This window comes from Musa acuminata, chromosome BXJ2-11, assembly GCF_036884655.1.
Source record: "Musa acuminata AAA Group cultivar baxijiao chromosome BXJ2-11, Cavendish_Baxijiao_AAA, whole genome shotgun sequence".
In the NCBI taxonomy this organism is placed as follows: domain Eukaryota; kingdom Viridiplantae; phylum Streptophyta; class Magnoliopsida; order Zingiberales; family Musaceae; genus Musa; species Musa acuminata.
The window spans coordinates 33,614,358-33,628,768 of NC_088348.1; the positions used below are offsets into that span (position 1 = coordinate 33,614,358).

The 14,411-nt window shown below is 37.9% G+C and overlaps 2 protein-coding genes across 5 annotated transcripts; both read left to right on the forward strand.

The window, feature by feature from the left end:
- Nucleotides 1-535: 535 nt before the first annotated feature.
- Nucleotides 536-8,568, forward strand: LOC135627049 (eukaryotic translation initiation factor 4B1-like). 2 transcript variants are annotated; one of them, XM_065133001.1, is made up of 3 exons: nucleotides 536-1,905; nucleotides 6,594-7,028; nucleotides 8,263-8,568. In XM_065133001.1, exons 1-3 carry the CDS (start codon nucleotides 713-715, stop codon nucleotides 8,285-8,287), a joined length of 1,653 nt encoding a protein of 550 aa, XP_064989073.1. In that variant the 5' UTR covers nucleotides 536-712; the 3' UTR covers nucleotides 8,288-8,568. The 2 variants fall into 2 exon arrangements, with proteins under 2 accessions (XP_064989073.1, XP_064989071.1); XM_065132999.1 differs by lacking the exon at nucleotides 8,263-8,568 and adding an exon at nucleotides 8,056-8,256 and having other exon boundaries at nucleotides 550-1,905.
- A 1,365-nt stretch (nucleotides 8,569-9,933) lies between these two features.
- LOC103972503 (serine/threonine-protein kinase AFC2) lies at nucleotides 9,934-14,194 on the forward strand. Of its 3 annotated transcripts, XM_009386861.3 has the most exons (12): nucleotides 9,934-10,163; nucleotides 11,012-11,204; nucleotides 11,928-11,954; nucleotides 12,056-12,209; nucleotides 12,316-12,364; nucleotides 12,456-12,570; nucleotides 12,850-12,941; nucleotides 13,054-13,189; nucleotides 13,275-13,339; nucleotides 13,414-13,511; nucleotides 13,610-13,712; nucleotides 13,861-14,194. In XM_009386861.3, the coding sequence occupies exons 1-12, from the start codon at nucleotides 10,065-10,067 to the stop codon at nucleotides 14,005-14,007; spliced, it is 1,278 nt and encodes a 425-aa protein (XP_009385136.1). In that variant the 5' UTR covers nucleotides 9,934-10,064; the 3' UTR covers nucleotides 14,008-14,194. The 3 variants fall into 3 exon arrangements, with proteins under 3 accessions (XP_009385136.1, XP_009385137.1, XP_018676478.1); XM_009386862.3 differs by lacking the exon at nucleotides 11,012-11,204 and having other exon boundaries at nucleotides 9,936-10,163; XM_018820933.2 differs by lacking the exons at nucleotides 9,934-10,163; nucleotides 11,012-11,204; nucleotides 12,316-12,364; nucleotides 12,456-12,570.
- Nucleotides 14,195-14,411: the final 217 nt, after the last annotated feature.

The following is a 14,411-nucleotide window of genomic DNA, read 5'->3' on the forward strand; positions in this document are numbered from 1 at the left end:
TCATAAATATCCGATAATTTCTAAGATCGGTCTTTTCGTTTGATAATATTCGATAAGAATAATATGCTATTTTGAATATTTTCTACGGCAATCGATATGATCGATTTGATAAAACAGGTTTTAACATCTCGTGTCATGCTAGTGTTCTTCACATCTTTCACGAGCCGAGCACGAGGTATATAAAATATTCGAAACTAACGTCAAATCAATATAATATATTATCTTCTTATTAGTGTTTTAATACTTGCTAAAATAAGGGAGACAAAGAAACAAAACCATGCAAGATCTTGATAACACGGATTAACCACTATTTTCTGATATGATTTTGTTGTCGTTCGAGTTCAATGTCATCGCAGTAGACTCGACAATATTCCTCTTTTTACCTGTTCGAATAATAAAATAAAAAGGGATAATGTAATTAATATTACACAAAAAAAGTGACGTCGATTTTTTATTTTTTTTTTCTTTTTTTTTTTTATTGGTGGTTATGTATCTGAATAATAAACTCGGTGACGCGGAGAGTAGGCAGCCTCCGTGGCATCTGATGCACGCTCCCCTTGGGCCGCCGCAAGAGAAGAGAGCGGGTGGCCCCCATTTCTCTTGGTCATCATCGCGTTCCCACGGCTCCTCTTGACTCTGAGGAGCCCTAGCTCGATCTCTCCCTCCCTTTCTCCATCTGAGCCCTAACCCTAGCCATCCCATCCCCGGAGGAATGTCAAAGGCATGGGGCGGCGTCGGCGCCGGCGCCTGGGCTCTCGACGCCGAGCGCGCCGAAGCCGAGGAGCGCGAGCGAGAGGCTGCGGAGCCGCCTCCGTTGAGCTCCCTCCTCGCCGGGGAGCCAGTCCAGAGCTTCCCGAGCCTCAAGGAGGCGACCTCATCGAGGCAGCAGAAGAAGAAGAAGCCCGTCGCCCTCTCCCTCGCACAGTTCAACGCGGGAAACTTTGGCGGCGCCGGCGGCGGACGCCGAGACCTCTCCTTCGAGTCGAAGGGTCTCACCCCCGATGAGATGCTCCGCCTCCCCACCGGCCCTAGGGAGCGGTCCCAGGAGGAGATCGAACATGGCCGCCTTGGTGGGGGATTTCGATCGTATGGCGGCGGTGGGGGTGGTCCTCGCGGAGGATTTGCTAGCAATAGGGCCGAAGAGGGCGATGGTTCGTGGGGCGGCGGTGCCGGTGGTGGAAGGAGGGGCTACGGTGGTTTCAATGACGAGCAGCGGAGGGGTCCGCCTGCTAGAGCGCTGGATTTTGACCAGCCATCTAGAGCCGATGAGGTCGATAATTGGGGTTCCGGTAAGAAGTCATTTGTTCCTCCGCTGAGTGAGGGTGGGCGGCGTGATTCCTATGGCTCGCTGGGTCCATCTAGGGCTGACGGCATAGATAACTGGTCAACTGCGAAGAAGCCACTACCATCCAAGTACCCAAGCTTTGGATCAGGGTTTGGGGATTCTCGTGCTTTATCCAATTCTGATCGATGGGGAAGGAGTAGAGAAGGATTTATACAGAATGATCAAGAGAGACCAAAACTCGTTTTAGATCCACTAAAGAAGAATGCTGATGCGCCCATTGAGCCTGCAAGGACTCGGCCAAGCCCATTTGGGACAGCACGACCAAGAGAGGAGGTCTTGGCCGAGAAAGGTTTAGACTGGAGAAGGATGGAATCTGAGATTGAGATCAGGAAGACCAGCAGGCCCACTAGCTCACATTCTAGCAGACCTTCTAGTGCACAGTCAAGTAGGCCTGTGAGCCCAGGAGTGCAATCAGCAGCTCCGGCAGCAGAAATAACAGTTAAACCTGGACCGAAGGTGAACCCCTTCGGTAATGCAAAGCCCCGGGAGATTCTGTTGCAGGAAAAGGGAATAGATTGGAGGAAAATTGACATGGAGCTGGAGCATCGCAGTGTGGCAAGGTTTAGATTCTCTATTTCCTCAATTTATACTGTTTCCTACTTAGCTAGCTATAATTTGTAGATATCATACCTTAGTGTCTGCAACTTCAAATGATTTTTGGTTGTTATGCATATATGCTTCTCTGCTATTTAATTGAATTAATTTAATGCAAATCGCCTCTAGTTCTGTTGACATAAATGCATGTTGAGATGGACCGTTCATGTGAAGTAATACTGCTCTTTGGCCTTAAAACTGCAATGTTATCCTTGAATATCTCATGTGAGCTCATTAGTTTTGCCAGGGTTCTCAATGACTTCACAATGAAAGCTGTAACTATTTACACTTCATGATTTGGTAGGAGATACTGACTGTACTGTTAGATTCAATAACTGTTGAAATTCATATATTAGCTATTTAAAATGATTAAAATTGTTGAAAACTTGAAATTCATATATTAGCTATTTCAACTGTTAAAATTCATATATTAGCTATTTCAAATGTTGAAATTGCACCAATGCTTGATCCAATAGCAATATATTAGTGTTTGTTAGTGGCTATACTTATTGCACGTTTGACTTTTGTGCTTTTGGATGAAAATTGTTCTTCCATGATTCTAATCATCTTTGAAAATTAGTTCATAACTATGAAGTTCTAAATTTGGTAGTTTCACTCAGAGTCTCGTTGTCACTATTTTAAACTATGACAAGGAAGAAAATGGGGGAAAAGGTTAATACAACTTGAAAGACCAAAAGTATATTGAGGGTGGGCCTTGGTACAACGCTAAGGTTGCTCCTTTGCGATTTTGGAGACTAGGGCCCAAGTCACGGAAGTAACCTTTTTAAATATTTAAAGGTAAAGCTGCGTATATTGACCCTCCTCAAATTCCGCATTGGTGGGAGCCTCATGCACTGGGTATACCATTTTGAAAGACAAAAAGTATATCTACTGCATATTTTAATGATATCATTGTAAATATAGTCACATGGTTTTAGGGTTTTAGAATGCTGTTTTCTGATGACATGCCATTTATAATCAATAGAATGACGTAAACCATGAAAAATGAACATTTTAACCATGGACTAATTAGGAGCTAAGTTTCAGATGTATTAAACTCCAGACAGATTGCTCAAATATCAGGGCTTCTTCTCCTTTTTCATATTCTTCACTTTACCTCATATATCATGGCTAAGTTTAATACTCTTCACTGTGTTAAACTATAGACAGATTGCTCAAATAGAGTCACTTTGTGTGTGTGTTTTGTTTTGTATCATAGCCGGCTAACTTTCAGTGGTTTGTATCTTTCGGTTCAACCTGTAAAGTAGATTACTTCGTTTTCTTAACACCTATGATGCAAGGGCTTCTCTTGTAGTTAACGATAAAGTAGTTTGTATCTTGCCTATGTTGATTGATAGTTACTATGGTTCTGCTACATTATATAAGCATAAAACAAGATTCTAGTTATTTTATGCCTACAAACAATGCTAACTAGATAGATTGTCTTGGCTGTTCACTTTTCAACTCAAATAGGGCAATCATATCCTAGCTGTATATAGTGCGTTATCTCTCAATAAGCTATTGACATGTTGTATACCATTTTAAGGTTGCGTTTGGGAATACATTTGCATTTTTAATGTACATTTGGAAAAAAAAAAGCCTTAGTGAATATGTAGTTGTGGAATTGCTTTGAGTGGTTGGTGAACAATATATGAAAAATGAATTTTAAATGTACATTGACTTAAGTATTGTTTGGTAAAATGATATTTCAAAAGTCCATTGAATATTATGTGACAAAATTACCCTTCCAATATTTTTAATATTTATTCAAAATTGAATACATATTCTTTATTCAAATTAATAAGTATAAAATAAAATAAATAAATGAATGTATGTAATCTGACAAAAATAAATTTGTATGGTTTAGATATATAATAAAGAAAAAAATATGATCATACAAATGAATGTTAAATAACCTTTGAAAATAAATAAATAAAAATTTAGCTTATAGAAGATATAAATCTTGTTGGTTTCCCACTAAATTGCATTGGTAATCTTGTGATTTTAGAAAACGTCATAGGGTATTTTGTAAATTTGAAAAATTACATTAGCATTCTGCAAATGCACAAATGTTGATGCTAAGGTAGCATTAGTGTTTGAGCATTTGCAATATAGCATCCAGGCCAAATGCGATCGGAAAAAAAATTATCAAACATCAATTCATAGTTGAAATGTGCATGGGGTCTTCAATGTGCATTTCAAATGCACCCAAAGTTGGTGGCGAATTTTTTTTATAGACGGGAAGAAAGGTCTTAAATAAAAGATTGTTGTCGCAGCTGAGCATGTCATTGCATAGTGCATATGCATTATGCAGGTGCATATGTGGATTCCATTTTAATATATAAAAATAAAATTAAGCTTTAAAAAAATGTAAAAATATAAAGAAATATATTTTAAGCAATATATTCCCTGTCCATTTTAGATGACAGCATATCTAACCATGATCAAGCATGCTAAGGCAAGTTACACCCAAATATTCAAAACTGTGATGAAGAACTACAAACTGTCTAAAAAATTTATTGCTTGTTAACCATGAGGTAAAGCTATATATACAAGCTTTTTGGAAGTTTCAAATATTATATTAAAAACTCAAACTTTCAAAGAGATTTAAGTGGGAATTTAAATATCCAACTGTAGTCCAAATTTTTAGCCACTGTGTACCTATGCAGCCTTATGTGGTGTTATATGGTCAATTATGTTATATGTGGTCTGAGTATGAAAATGACCGCATATTTCTGCTACATTTGGCATATGCAGTGTGGCTTACTAACTGAATCATATAGTCTGCTGAATAGACCACTGTATAAAACTATGGGGAAGATTCAAGATTGTGATCAAATTTTATCTCATAATTGATTGATGTCACAGTGTTATCAAGTCAATGCTAATGGGGTAAGATGCAAGAAAGCTGGTAAGTTGGAGGATGCAGGAAGTTTGTACTATCAGATCATGCTAATGAATTATGAGATCACTATCATGCTCACATGGAACTAAGAGTTTTTTTATGAGGCCTGACTTTAGAAAAGGTAAGTAACATAGAGCTGTTTAGCGAGTTGGGCTTCTCATTCCTTGGTTCTAAAGAGTTGGGCAATTGTCTTGCCTGATTGCTGTGCTGCCCCTGGAATCCTCCTGATAAGTGAGCCCGTCATCGTCCCTTCTGACTGTGCAGATTGAGTGATGAGGTTTGGGAAGCTTGGATATAGTATGATGGTTTTAGTTTTCTTTTGGCCTTCTCCCGGTAGCCAATTCTGGTTGCAAAAAAAAGAATGATAGGAGTTATTTTAATTTATTAGCAAAATATGTACTAGTTCTACAATACAAACAGACGTAGGATGATTATATAAAAAACAAATAAGTTGGAAGATGAGTGAAGAGAAATAATATAGAATACGTCTTTTATCCAAAAAAATTGAATTCTTCTGAGGTACTTCTGGAGCACCAAAAACAGAATGCCAAGTGAAAGCCTTCTTGCAAAAGTCTAGCACTGTATATCCTGCAAAATTGTTTGTAGTAAAATTTGAAATCCAGAACCCTTCTAAAGCTTTGTTGGAGAGTAATCAGAGATTTGTCTGTCAACTTTTGTCAATTTTATCTGCTTGATACATGGAAGGAGATCTTGATGAGGATAATTATACTGGTTCAATGTTGTCATTATAAGTGATTAGATTGATGAACATACATGTAGTACATTTGCATGGGTGCTAGTTCATGTATTGCAAAATAGTCAGTTGATATGAATTGGATGTGGATATCAAACAGATACTAAATTTGTGACAATATTTGACTATAATGAACATTGATAGATAACATCAGTATAGATACACACTGGATTTTAGACATATAGATGTAAACAATATATGAATCTAGGATAAGATAAAATAAATAACTAAGAAACTAATCAAATCTGTAGTTATATTTGTGTTTAAAATTTTGAAACAAATCCAAAAAACAAAAGCATGGAAAAAATATTATAGCCAAAAAAATCAACCAAATATGGATATTTGATGGATATAGATAAATGTCATCATATCCAGCTCCACTCAGATACAAAGATGGATTGAAATAGATATTATCACCCAAAAGTCACATGTTGATTGGATGTTTTTTTTATATAAAATAACCCATTTTAACTGCTTGTTTGGTCTCAGAGCATTGAATAACGACTAACTTGCATAATACAATCGTTAGGATAAAATATATTTACGTTAAATATATTGCATTTATGACAAATATGTTTTATTTCTTTTATAGGCAGTGATGATATAATACTCTATTTGGTTAAATTTGGTCAGTATTCTTATAAACCGAAATACAACTGATAGTTATTCAGTTTTTAATCCTCCAAACTGAGCCAAACTTGTTAAAAGAATAACCTGAATCAAACCGAGCCAAATATTTGCACCCCTCTTGTCTAGGATTCAGAAGCCTCGACTGTGATGTTTTACATTAATTTTGGTATGAGCATTCTTTGTATTTTCAGTATTAGATGGAGAGTTTTTCTGGATTGATGTGATCCACACATCCAAATCTGTATATATTAAGGTTTTAGAGACACAAAAATTGTTGTTTTGGACTCTTGAAATGGAGTATTGTCCTTCCTCTTATGTTTTTTTCTATTAAGATGGAATTTATTAATTTGTGAATTGTTTTGCAGATCTGAGACTAATGAAGAAAAGCTGCTAAGAGAAGAGATTGATTATCTGAAGTTATTGACTAAAGAAACTGAGGGGGATCTAAATGGCGAACTCACAAAATTATCTTCTGAAGAACTTTCTAGGCTTTATGAGGAGATATCTAGGAAGGAAAAAGACCTAGAGCTTCTGGCACATCAGTTAGATGACAAGGTTCGGTTTGGTCAAAAAACCACAGCCAGCATTAGACCAGGATCTGGGGCTGGCAGGAGTGATACATCATCCACGAGACCACCATCTCGGTCTGGCATGTCTGAGGGGTCTAGGAGCATTGAGTCTGTTGATAGACCACAATCACGTGGTGGGACTGGAGATGCATGGATAAAGCCCATGGATGACAGGCGAGCTTTTCAAGGTGGTAGGGATAGGGGCTTCTTTGATGGCAGAAATGGGGACAGGTACGCTCTATATTCCATCTATTGACATATATCTGCCATTTTTTAGTTTTCTTGTTTGCTTATAGAGACGTTTAATTATTGGTGACATCTGAAAGCTGCTTGCATTACAACATTGTTGATTTTTGTTTTCAATGTATATGAAAGTATTAAATTAACAAAAAAATAGTTTTTTACATTTAATCTAAAATTTCTCACTATTTTCTGTCCATTTTATAGCTTGCTTTGAGTAGACAATCAGTCATGTGATCCCTTACCAGTTACATAGGCCATGGTTATAGGTATGAGAATAATTTGGTCAGAACTGAACTATAAACTAAAACATCCCTATTTTGGTCATGTTGTTTCAGTTATTTAAATAGTGGTTGGGTTCAATTTAATTTTACAATATTTTGATTTTTCATTAGTCGGTTTTGTGTTTTGGAATGAGAACAGTATAAACCAAACTATGATTTGAGCCAGTCTAGTTCAAAAGTTTGGTCCAGTGTCTACACTAAATGGAATGGTTTGGTATTGTCTAAAGTGAAGCTGATGGCTTTGCTACTCATGATAAGTTGTTTCGTTTATTCTGTAGAAATCGCTTTCTGCACTTTACTGCTAGTAGCAACTCTCTGACCTTGATGCAATTCAAAGTGGTATTATTGCTTGTCCATGCCAAATTGGTAACTTCTATATCAAGTTGCAAGTGCTTTAGTTGCAGCCTAGCTGTGAAATCCAAATGTCCCTGGAAACTCCGGTACATGATAAAATTTAGTTTGTTGTATTTGCAAATGCAATTTTACTAGAGACTGAAGCGACCAAATTGCAAATTGGGTATGGTTGGTTCGGGTTATAGTGTAATATGTGATATGGTCAGTATGGATTATGATGTAACTTTGTTCAGTTTGGACGAAAGTGACCAAATGCTCACCCCTGCCTGGTCATCATGTTTATCTTATTTGTATCCATTATAAGATAATGCATGAATTATTTTGACCATCCATTTTAACAATTCTGTTGCTTTGTTGGACTGGTGTTATTTTTTATTCAGAACCAGTCAGTCCCATTCAAGATATTAATGGGTCTTGAGACCTGGACAAGTAGGACTGTTCATTCAGTGGCTAGTTGTTTATATTGTAGTCAGATGGTGGTGTTCATTTCACAAGAAGTATCCAATCGCGATTGAAAAGTAAGTTGCAAAGGCACTTCAATTATTAAAATTTCTGATTATCGTTGTTGTTTCTCTATTTTTTTTCAGGTCAAGTTCTAGGGAGCGGTGGTAAATGTTGGCTTGTATTGATTGGGTTTCTTGACAACAAAGTCAAAATGTGACTTGTTCATTTATCCCTTGTCTTGTTTGTTTTTTGTTTTTTTTTTATGAGGAAAAAATTGGTGATAAAACATGAATAGTGAGTGATGAGAACTAATTTCATCACATAATTTATTGCTGCACTGATGCGGTGTAAGGTTTACATTTTTCTCATGTTGGGGCAATCTACCTCCTACTTTACTACTGCCTGTTGAATCTATCTATGTTTCTAACAAATTGCAGCAATTTCTTTTATGCTGTTCTACTTTTCTGGTCTTGTTCTCCTTTTTTTGGTGGATTTGTAATTATTCTAACAGACGGACGAATAGAAGAGGCAAGTAGTTAAAAAGGATATTGTTTATGAGAAGGCATGTGCGCCCCCAAAACCACCCTGGGTGGTGCAGGGATGGATCATTGCATGATCTTTCGATCCGATGACCTTTGACACACTGGATCATTAATTTAATCATATTATTATTTTGGCCTAATGTTTGTTCATAAGCAGCTGGGAATGGTTGAAAGTCTCGAATGAAATCCTTTCCCATTTAAAATCTTTGTGGTGCATTTTGAGAAAGGAGAAGAAGAGATGGGTTTAGATTTATTTTAAAGGTCTTTGTGGAGAGAGATAGAGAGATGGAGGAACGAATGAATCATCATGTGTCGAGGCAGTTGGACATAAAAAAGCGTGTCCATGTAGAGATCCATCCGCTTCTACTTGCAAATTTTCGGCGAGAATCGTCGACTGTTTGATCCGAGTGGAAGAAGAATATTGTCGTGGTCACGAAGATTCATAGGTATTTATTTTAATTGATATTGATATAGATTTTATTTTTAGGACACCTAAATGGAATGGAATGGAATGGGTGATTTTTTACTTTGGAAAAACTAAAAAAAATTATCAAGAATATATTTGGAAGAATTGTTTCCTAAAATGTTATTTAACTCCAAAGAGGTATCTATTGGGATTATCATATCCATGGTCTGCAGTACCGAACTGTACCGTCCGGTACGTCGTCCGGTACGGGGCGGTACGTACCGGTCCGACAGGTTGTCGGTACGTGGACCGCCTGTTACTGGTTCGAGTGCACTGTAACACTACAGCAGTGTAATGTAGCATTGTAGCAGAGCTACAATACTCGACACATCTGAGTATATCGCTCGGTACACTTGGGTGTACCGCTCGATATACCGTACCGTACAGTATTGCGAACATTGGTCATATCTAATATCATCATCCATTTCTCTTTACCTTTATTTCTCCATTGATGATCTTCCTTGCGGTTACCCCTTTCCCCTTATTCTCTTCCCTTATCGATGATCTTTGAATTAAATTTATAAAAGACAAAAAAAAAAAAGAGAGGAGTATTACTATTTATATGTTGTTATCATTATTATTATGTTATATTCGATCTATCATACTAATAATATGGGTGTTTGACATCGTCCATTCCATTCCGCCACGTCGTGCCAAAATCAAGAGGGCGTTGCCCGATATATATTAGAAAGAAATTATATAGGATAATACAAAGCCCAATTCCAGGCCCAAGCCTTCCATCGGGGGGTGCGTAAACCTCGTGGCGGTGATGCTGCCTCCCCTATAAAAGCCGTCCCTAGGTAGGCGTCTTCCACCCTCTCCCCCACACACTTTCCCCCTTTCTTGACTCTATTTGGCAGATTAGGGTTCCCTCTGTTGGAATTCGATCCTCTCTTCCTCAGTCTTCTTCTCGGCTCCAGATTCTTGTTCGACGGCCATGGAGATGGAGCGATTCGCGGAGTTTCCCTATGCTCACATGGATCGACGCCCCAGGAAACGGCCAAGGGTAGGCTGGGAGGCCGCGCAGCATCCCAAGGTACAACTTTTTTCTCCCGAATCTCTGGAAGCTTTGTCCTTTTTTTGTCCCAGTCTTGTAGATCCGTTGGGGTTTTATTGGATTTAGGGATCATTTAGGTCAGGTATGATTAGATCCATTACTCGGTTGACTTGACTGTTACCGTGGGGCAACTGCTGGATCTGGTAAGGATCTACATGCATCTCATCGAAATCGTCTTGTTGATTCTTGTTGTTTTTTCTTGTTTTGGTACGAGCACGTCTTGGATCTTAGATGAAAATGATCTGTTGTACAAATTTGGTCTTCTTTTTGTTATACGCTGTGATTGAGTTTATTTTTTGATCTGATAATTTGGTTCTGCTAGTGGGTTGAATTTGTTGCAAGTTTTTTGTTGCATCGGATTTTCGTTCTTCTCAGCTCGGCTATTTTTATGTTGGTCAGCCATCGATTTAAAGTATATACTTTTATTCCTTCTTTCTGGAAATTTAGGTGAAGTAAGATCTCGTGCAATTAGTATTCTGCCTCTTATCATTATCGCTGTCCGGATGCACCGATCAATAGTTTTGTTGCTTGTTTGTTGCTGTTGACATGAGAACGGTAGCTTTTAAGGAACAATTTTTTCGTGGACATTTAACGTTGATTTGGATATTTAATTTTTGGTGTAAATTACTGTAATTTCTTTATTAGGTATCTTAGAGGTCACTTTAACTCTGGATGCATATCTTCGAGCTGCTATCTCTGTTTGATTCATTGTGGGATTAATATATTTGCTGAATTAACTATTTGAAAGGATATTTTGAGGGAATAAGTGAAATCATAATCACGTTTTGTTTTTCAAGTGAAAAAAATGAATGAATGGCTGTGTGTAGGCTCAAATAGGAATGTTATGTGGGCAAGAAGTTGGAGATGTGACCAGCTTGATTTCATCGACGGCACCTTCAGACCATACTTGTTCTTCTCTGTATTCGAAGGGAGTGGCTCGAAATGCTTCCCCCCCTTGGAGAGAGGATGATAAAGATGGGCATTATATGTTTGCTGTCGGAGAGAATTTGACTTCTCGCTGTAATTACTTATTTACCAATATTTTATCGTTTAAGCTTTTTCAATATTCTTTGTTCTTCATTTTTGTGATTGGGCATTCTAAAGGTTTTAGATGAGGATGATGCATGTGTGTGTGTGTAGATTTTAAATTTTGAATTCCTGTAAATATTTTCTTCATTCTATTCAGTCGCATTGGCTTATTTTTGTTTGTTTATTGGTGCTATAATATTCGATGTGTAAAGATTTTGAAGTATGTTTTCTTTAACGATCCTAGTATGGTATTCTAGGAGGCATATTCTGCTTTCTCCGGGATTGTTTTGCCAGTATTGGCTGTTGGCTGATTATTGATCTTGATATGTTCTATGTGCTGGCATAAAAGTTTTCCAAAATTCTTTATAACACATTTGACGTGGAAGTGCTTTAGTGCCTGACTGTAGTATTTTTTTATTTCTCCCTGATGTTTCCAAATGTTTTCAATGAAACCTTCTTGTAAAACTATTTTTACAAATGGTTGCATGGGTCTCCTGCTCTCGACTTGGAACGTGTTTTAGAACTTTGAATTAGTTTTTGAGAATGACACTTTTTATAATTTATTTTTTAATTTTATATATCTATTTTGCTTTCTAAAGTTGAAAGAGTTCTTTTTTTGAGTAGTTGATGTACTTCTCTTGAATGTTATTCTTTAATCTGCAACACATGCAAACATCTTATTCTTTTTTTTTTTCTCTTGATCTTTGGTTGCAGATAAGATCTACAGTAAAATTGGTGAAGGTTGGTTTCTTTTCTTTCAATATCAATAGAGTTGTGCCGTTTAGTTCTGGAAAACCTTAAAACAAATTTCTGAACATCGATGCTTCTTGGGCGTTGCACAGGTACCTTTGGTCAGGTTTTGGAATGTTGGGATCGAGAAAAGAAAGAGATGGTAGCAATTAAAATTGTTCGTTCCATAAAGAAATATCGGGAGGCTGCCATGATAGAGGTTGATGTGCTTCAGCATCTTGGGAAACATGATAAGACTGGCAATCGGTGAGTTTCTGTTTCACCTGGTTTCCTAGGTTAACTTTTTGTCCTTATATCTGGTTTGCATTTTAATAGAGTTAAGGTTACATGTGAAAATGGGTCTATTTTGCAGTTGTGTGCAAATACGGAACTGGTTTGACTATCGTAACCATATCTGTATCGTAAGTATATGATTGCTTTGTAGCAGTTTCCCCAATTTACACGATCCTCTTGGGGAGTTAAATTATCCAAGAATCTAAATGATTTTAACAGGTATTTGAGAAGCTTGGACCAAGCTTATACGATTTCCTACGGAAAAATGCTTATCGCCCATTTCCCATTGACCTAGTTCGCGAGATTGGGAGACAACTGTTGGAATCTGTTGCATGTGTGTAGAAAGCACTTCAAACCTTTTCTTTTCCATTGGGCTTACTTCTGTCAGTGATTTCCTTTTTCTTTCTTGTTGCTGTATTTCTTCCTGCCCTGTGGGTTTTAACTAGTTGTTTTCTGATCGTTTATCATTCCTTCCTTTGGGTTGGTTAACTTCTTGTTTGTCTGCTTCCTTTTCAGTCAACTGAAATGTTGAAGTGGTCTCTTGTGCTCTTGTGCCATTTGTTTTGTTGAAGTGGTTTATGCTTTTCTTAGTTGTTTCTTGGTGTTGTTACAGTTATGCATGACTTGCACCTCATTCACACGGATTTAAAACCTGAGAACATCCTTTTTGTCTCCCCTGAGTACATCAAAGTATCTGAGTATAAGGTATTTGCTTGTACTCTTCATTTGTGGAAAACTAGCTTTATGTTGGTTGTCATTTTCTGTTGCGGTTATTTGATCTAGTCAAACTAAAATTATCTTTTCCCTGTATTAAAAGGATGGTTCATTCTCCAAGCGATTGCCAAAATCTAGTGCTATCAAGTTAATTGATCTTGGCAGTGCAACCTATGACCGCAAGGACCATACTTACATAGTTTCCACAAGGCATTATCGTGCTCCGGAGGTTATCTTGGGTATGCATCTGATTTTTGACCAGTCATTCATTGCTTAATCTGTAAAATGTATTAACAGGCTGTGCTTTGTGAACTTTGTCGTCAGGACTTGGATGGAGCTATCCATGTGACATGTGGAGTGTTGGCTGCATCCTTGTAGAACTGTGCTCGGTATTATTGTCTTCAAAATTTCTCTTTTTGTTTGAAAGCTTATAAGCCTGATGGTTGTCCCGCTTTGTTTCAAGGGGGAGGCACTGTTTCAGACCCATGAAAACTTAGAGCACATGGCCATGATGGAAAGGGTATTAGGTCCTCTGCCACAGAATATGCTGAAGAGAGCCGAGTAAGAATTGTGAACAGCAAGAATGCTTTATGTTTCCTCTCTTGGGAGTCATATCGATCCATAATTGATTACTTCCGTTTGTGGTATAAATAAAACAGCCGACATGCTGAGAAGTACGTCAGAAGAGGTCGGTTGAACTGGCCAGAGGGTGCTGCATCCAGGGAGAGTATCAAAGCCGTTCAGAAACTACCTCGTCTTCAGGTGAGCAGGGCAGGGCATTTATCGTAGGTGGTGAACACAAACTAACCCTAAGTAGGCATATTCATGAACATTGCACTTTAGATTTCTTTGCTGGTAGATTTTACTGAAGCATGATGATCTGATGGATTCCAACTCTTTTAACATGCAGAACATTGTTATGCAGCATGTGGATCACTCGGCAGGCGATGCTATAGATCTTTTGCAAGGCCTCCTTAGGTACGAGCCCTCAGAACGAATGACGGCTCTAGAAGCCCTCGGGCATCCGTTCTTCACCAAGAATCGCCATAGATATTAGACAGCTCATCGTCACCTGGTGTGGTCATGAGAGCTACGAGAACCCACCTGTATGGCTAGCCCAATTAGTCTTGTTTATTGTTTTGTTTTCCCATATTTAATTCCTCGAAGTAGTATGGAATGAAAATGAAAATGAATCGACATTCTCGTTGGAACGTGAATTACTCACTGGTGGGAGATTGTGATGATGTTGTGGGCTCACCAATGGTTCCGGTAAATCTGGTATGTATTGTTCTTTAGGTGATAATGTGGGAAGTGTGATCGATCGAGCAAACGAAAGATAAAAGAGTATTGAACTGATAATGCAAATAAACGAGAATTACACACTGGTGAGAGATTTGCGACGATGTGTTTTGGGCTCACCAATGGTTCCGGTAAATCTGATATGTATTGTTGTTCTCTCGG

Excerpts from the sequence above, each read along its gene's own strand:
- LOC135627049 (XM_065132999.1), top strand. The coding sequence starts at position 713 with ATGTCAAAGGCATGGGGCGGCGTCGGCGCCGGCGCCTGGGCTCTCGAC. Across the intron at positions 1,906-6,593 it reads GAGCATCGCAGTGTGGCAAG|ATCTGAGACTAATGAAGAAA; the intron begins GTTTAGATTCTC and ends ATTGTTTTGCAG. Across the intron at positions 7,029-8,055 it reads GATGGCAGAAATGGGGACAG|AACCAGTCAGTCCCATTCAA; the intron begins GTACGCTCTATA and ends TTTTTTATTCAG.
- LOC103972503 (XM_009386861.3), top strand. The coding sequence starts at position 10,065 with ATGGAGATGGAGCGATTCGCGGAGTTTCCCTATGCTCACATGGATCGA. Across the intron at positions 10,164-11,011 it reads AGGCCGCGCAGCATCCCAAG|GCTCAAATAGGAATGTTATG; the intron begins GTACAACTTTTT and ends GGCTGTGTGTAG. Across the intron at positions 11,205-11,927 it reads AGAGAATTTGACTTCTCGCT|ATAAGATCTACAGTAAAATT; the intron begins GTAATTACTTAT and ends CTTTGGTTGCAG.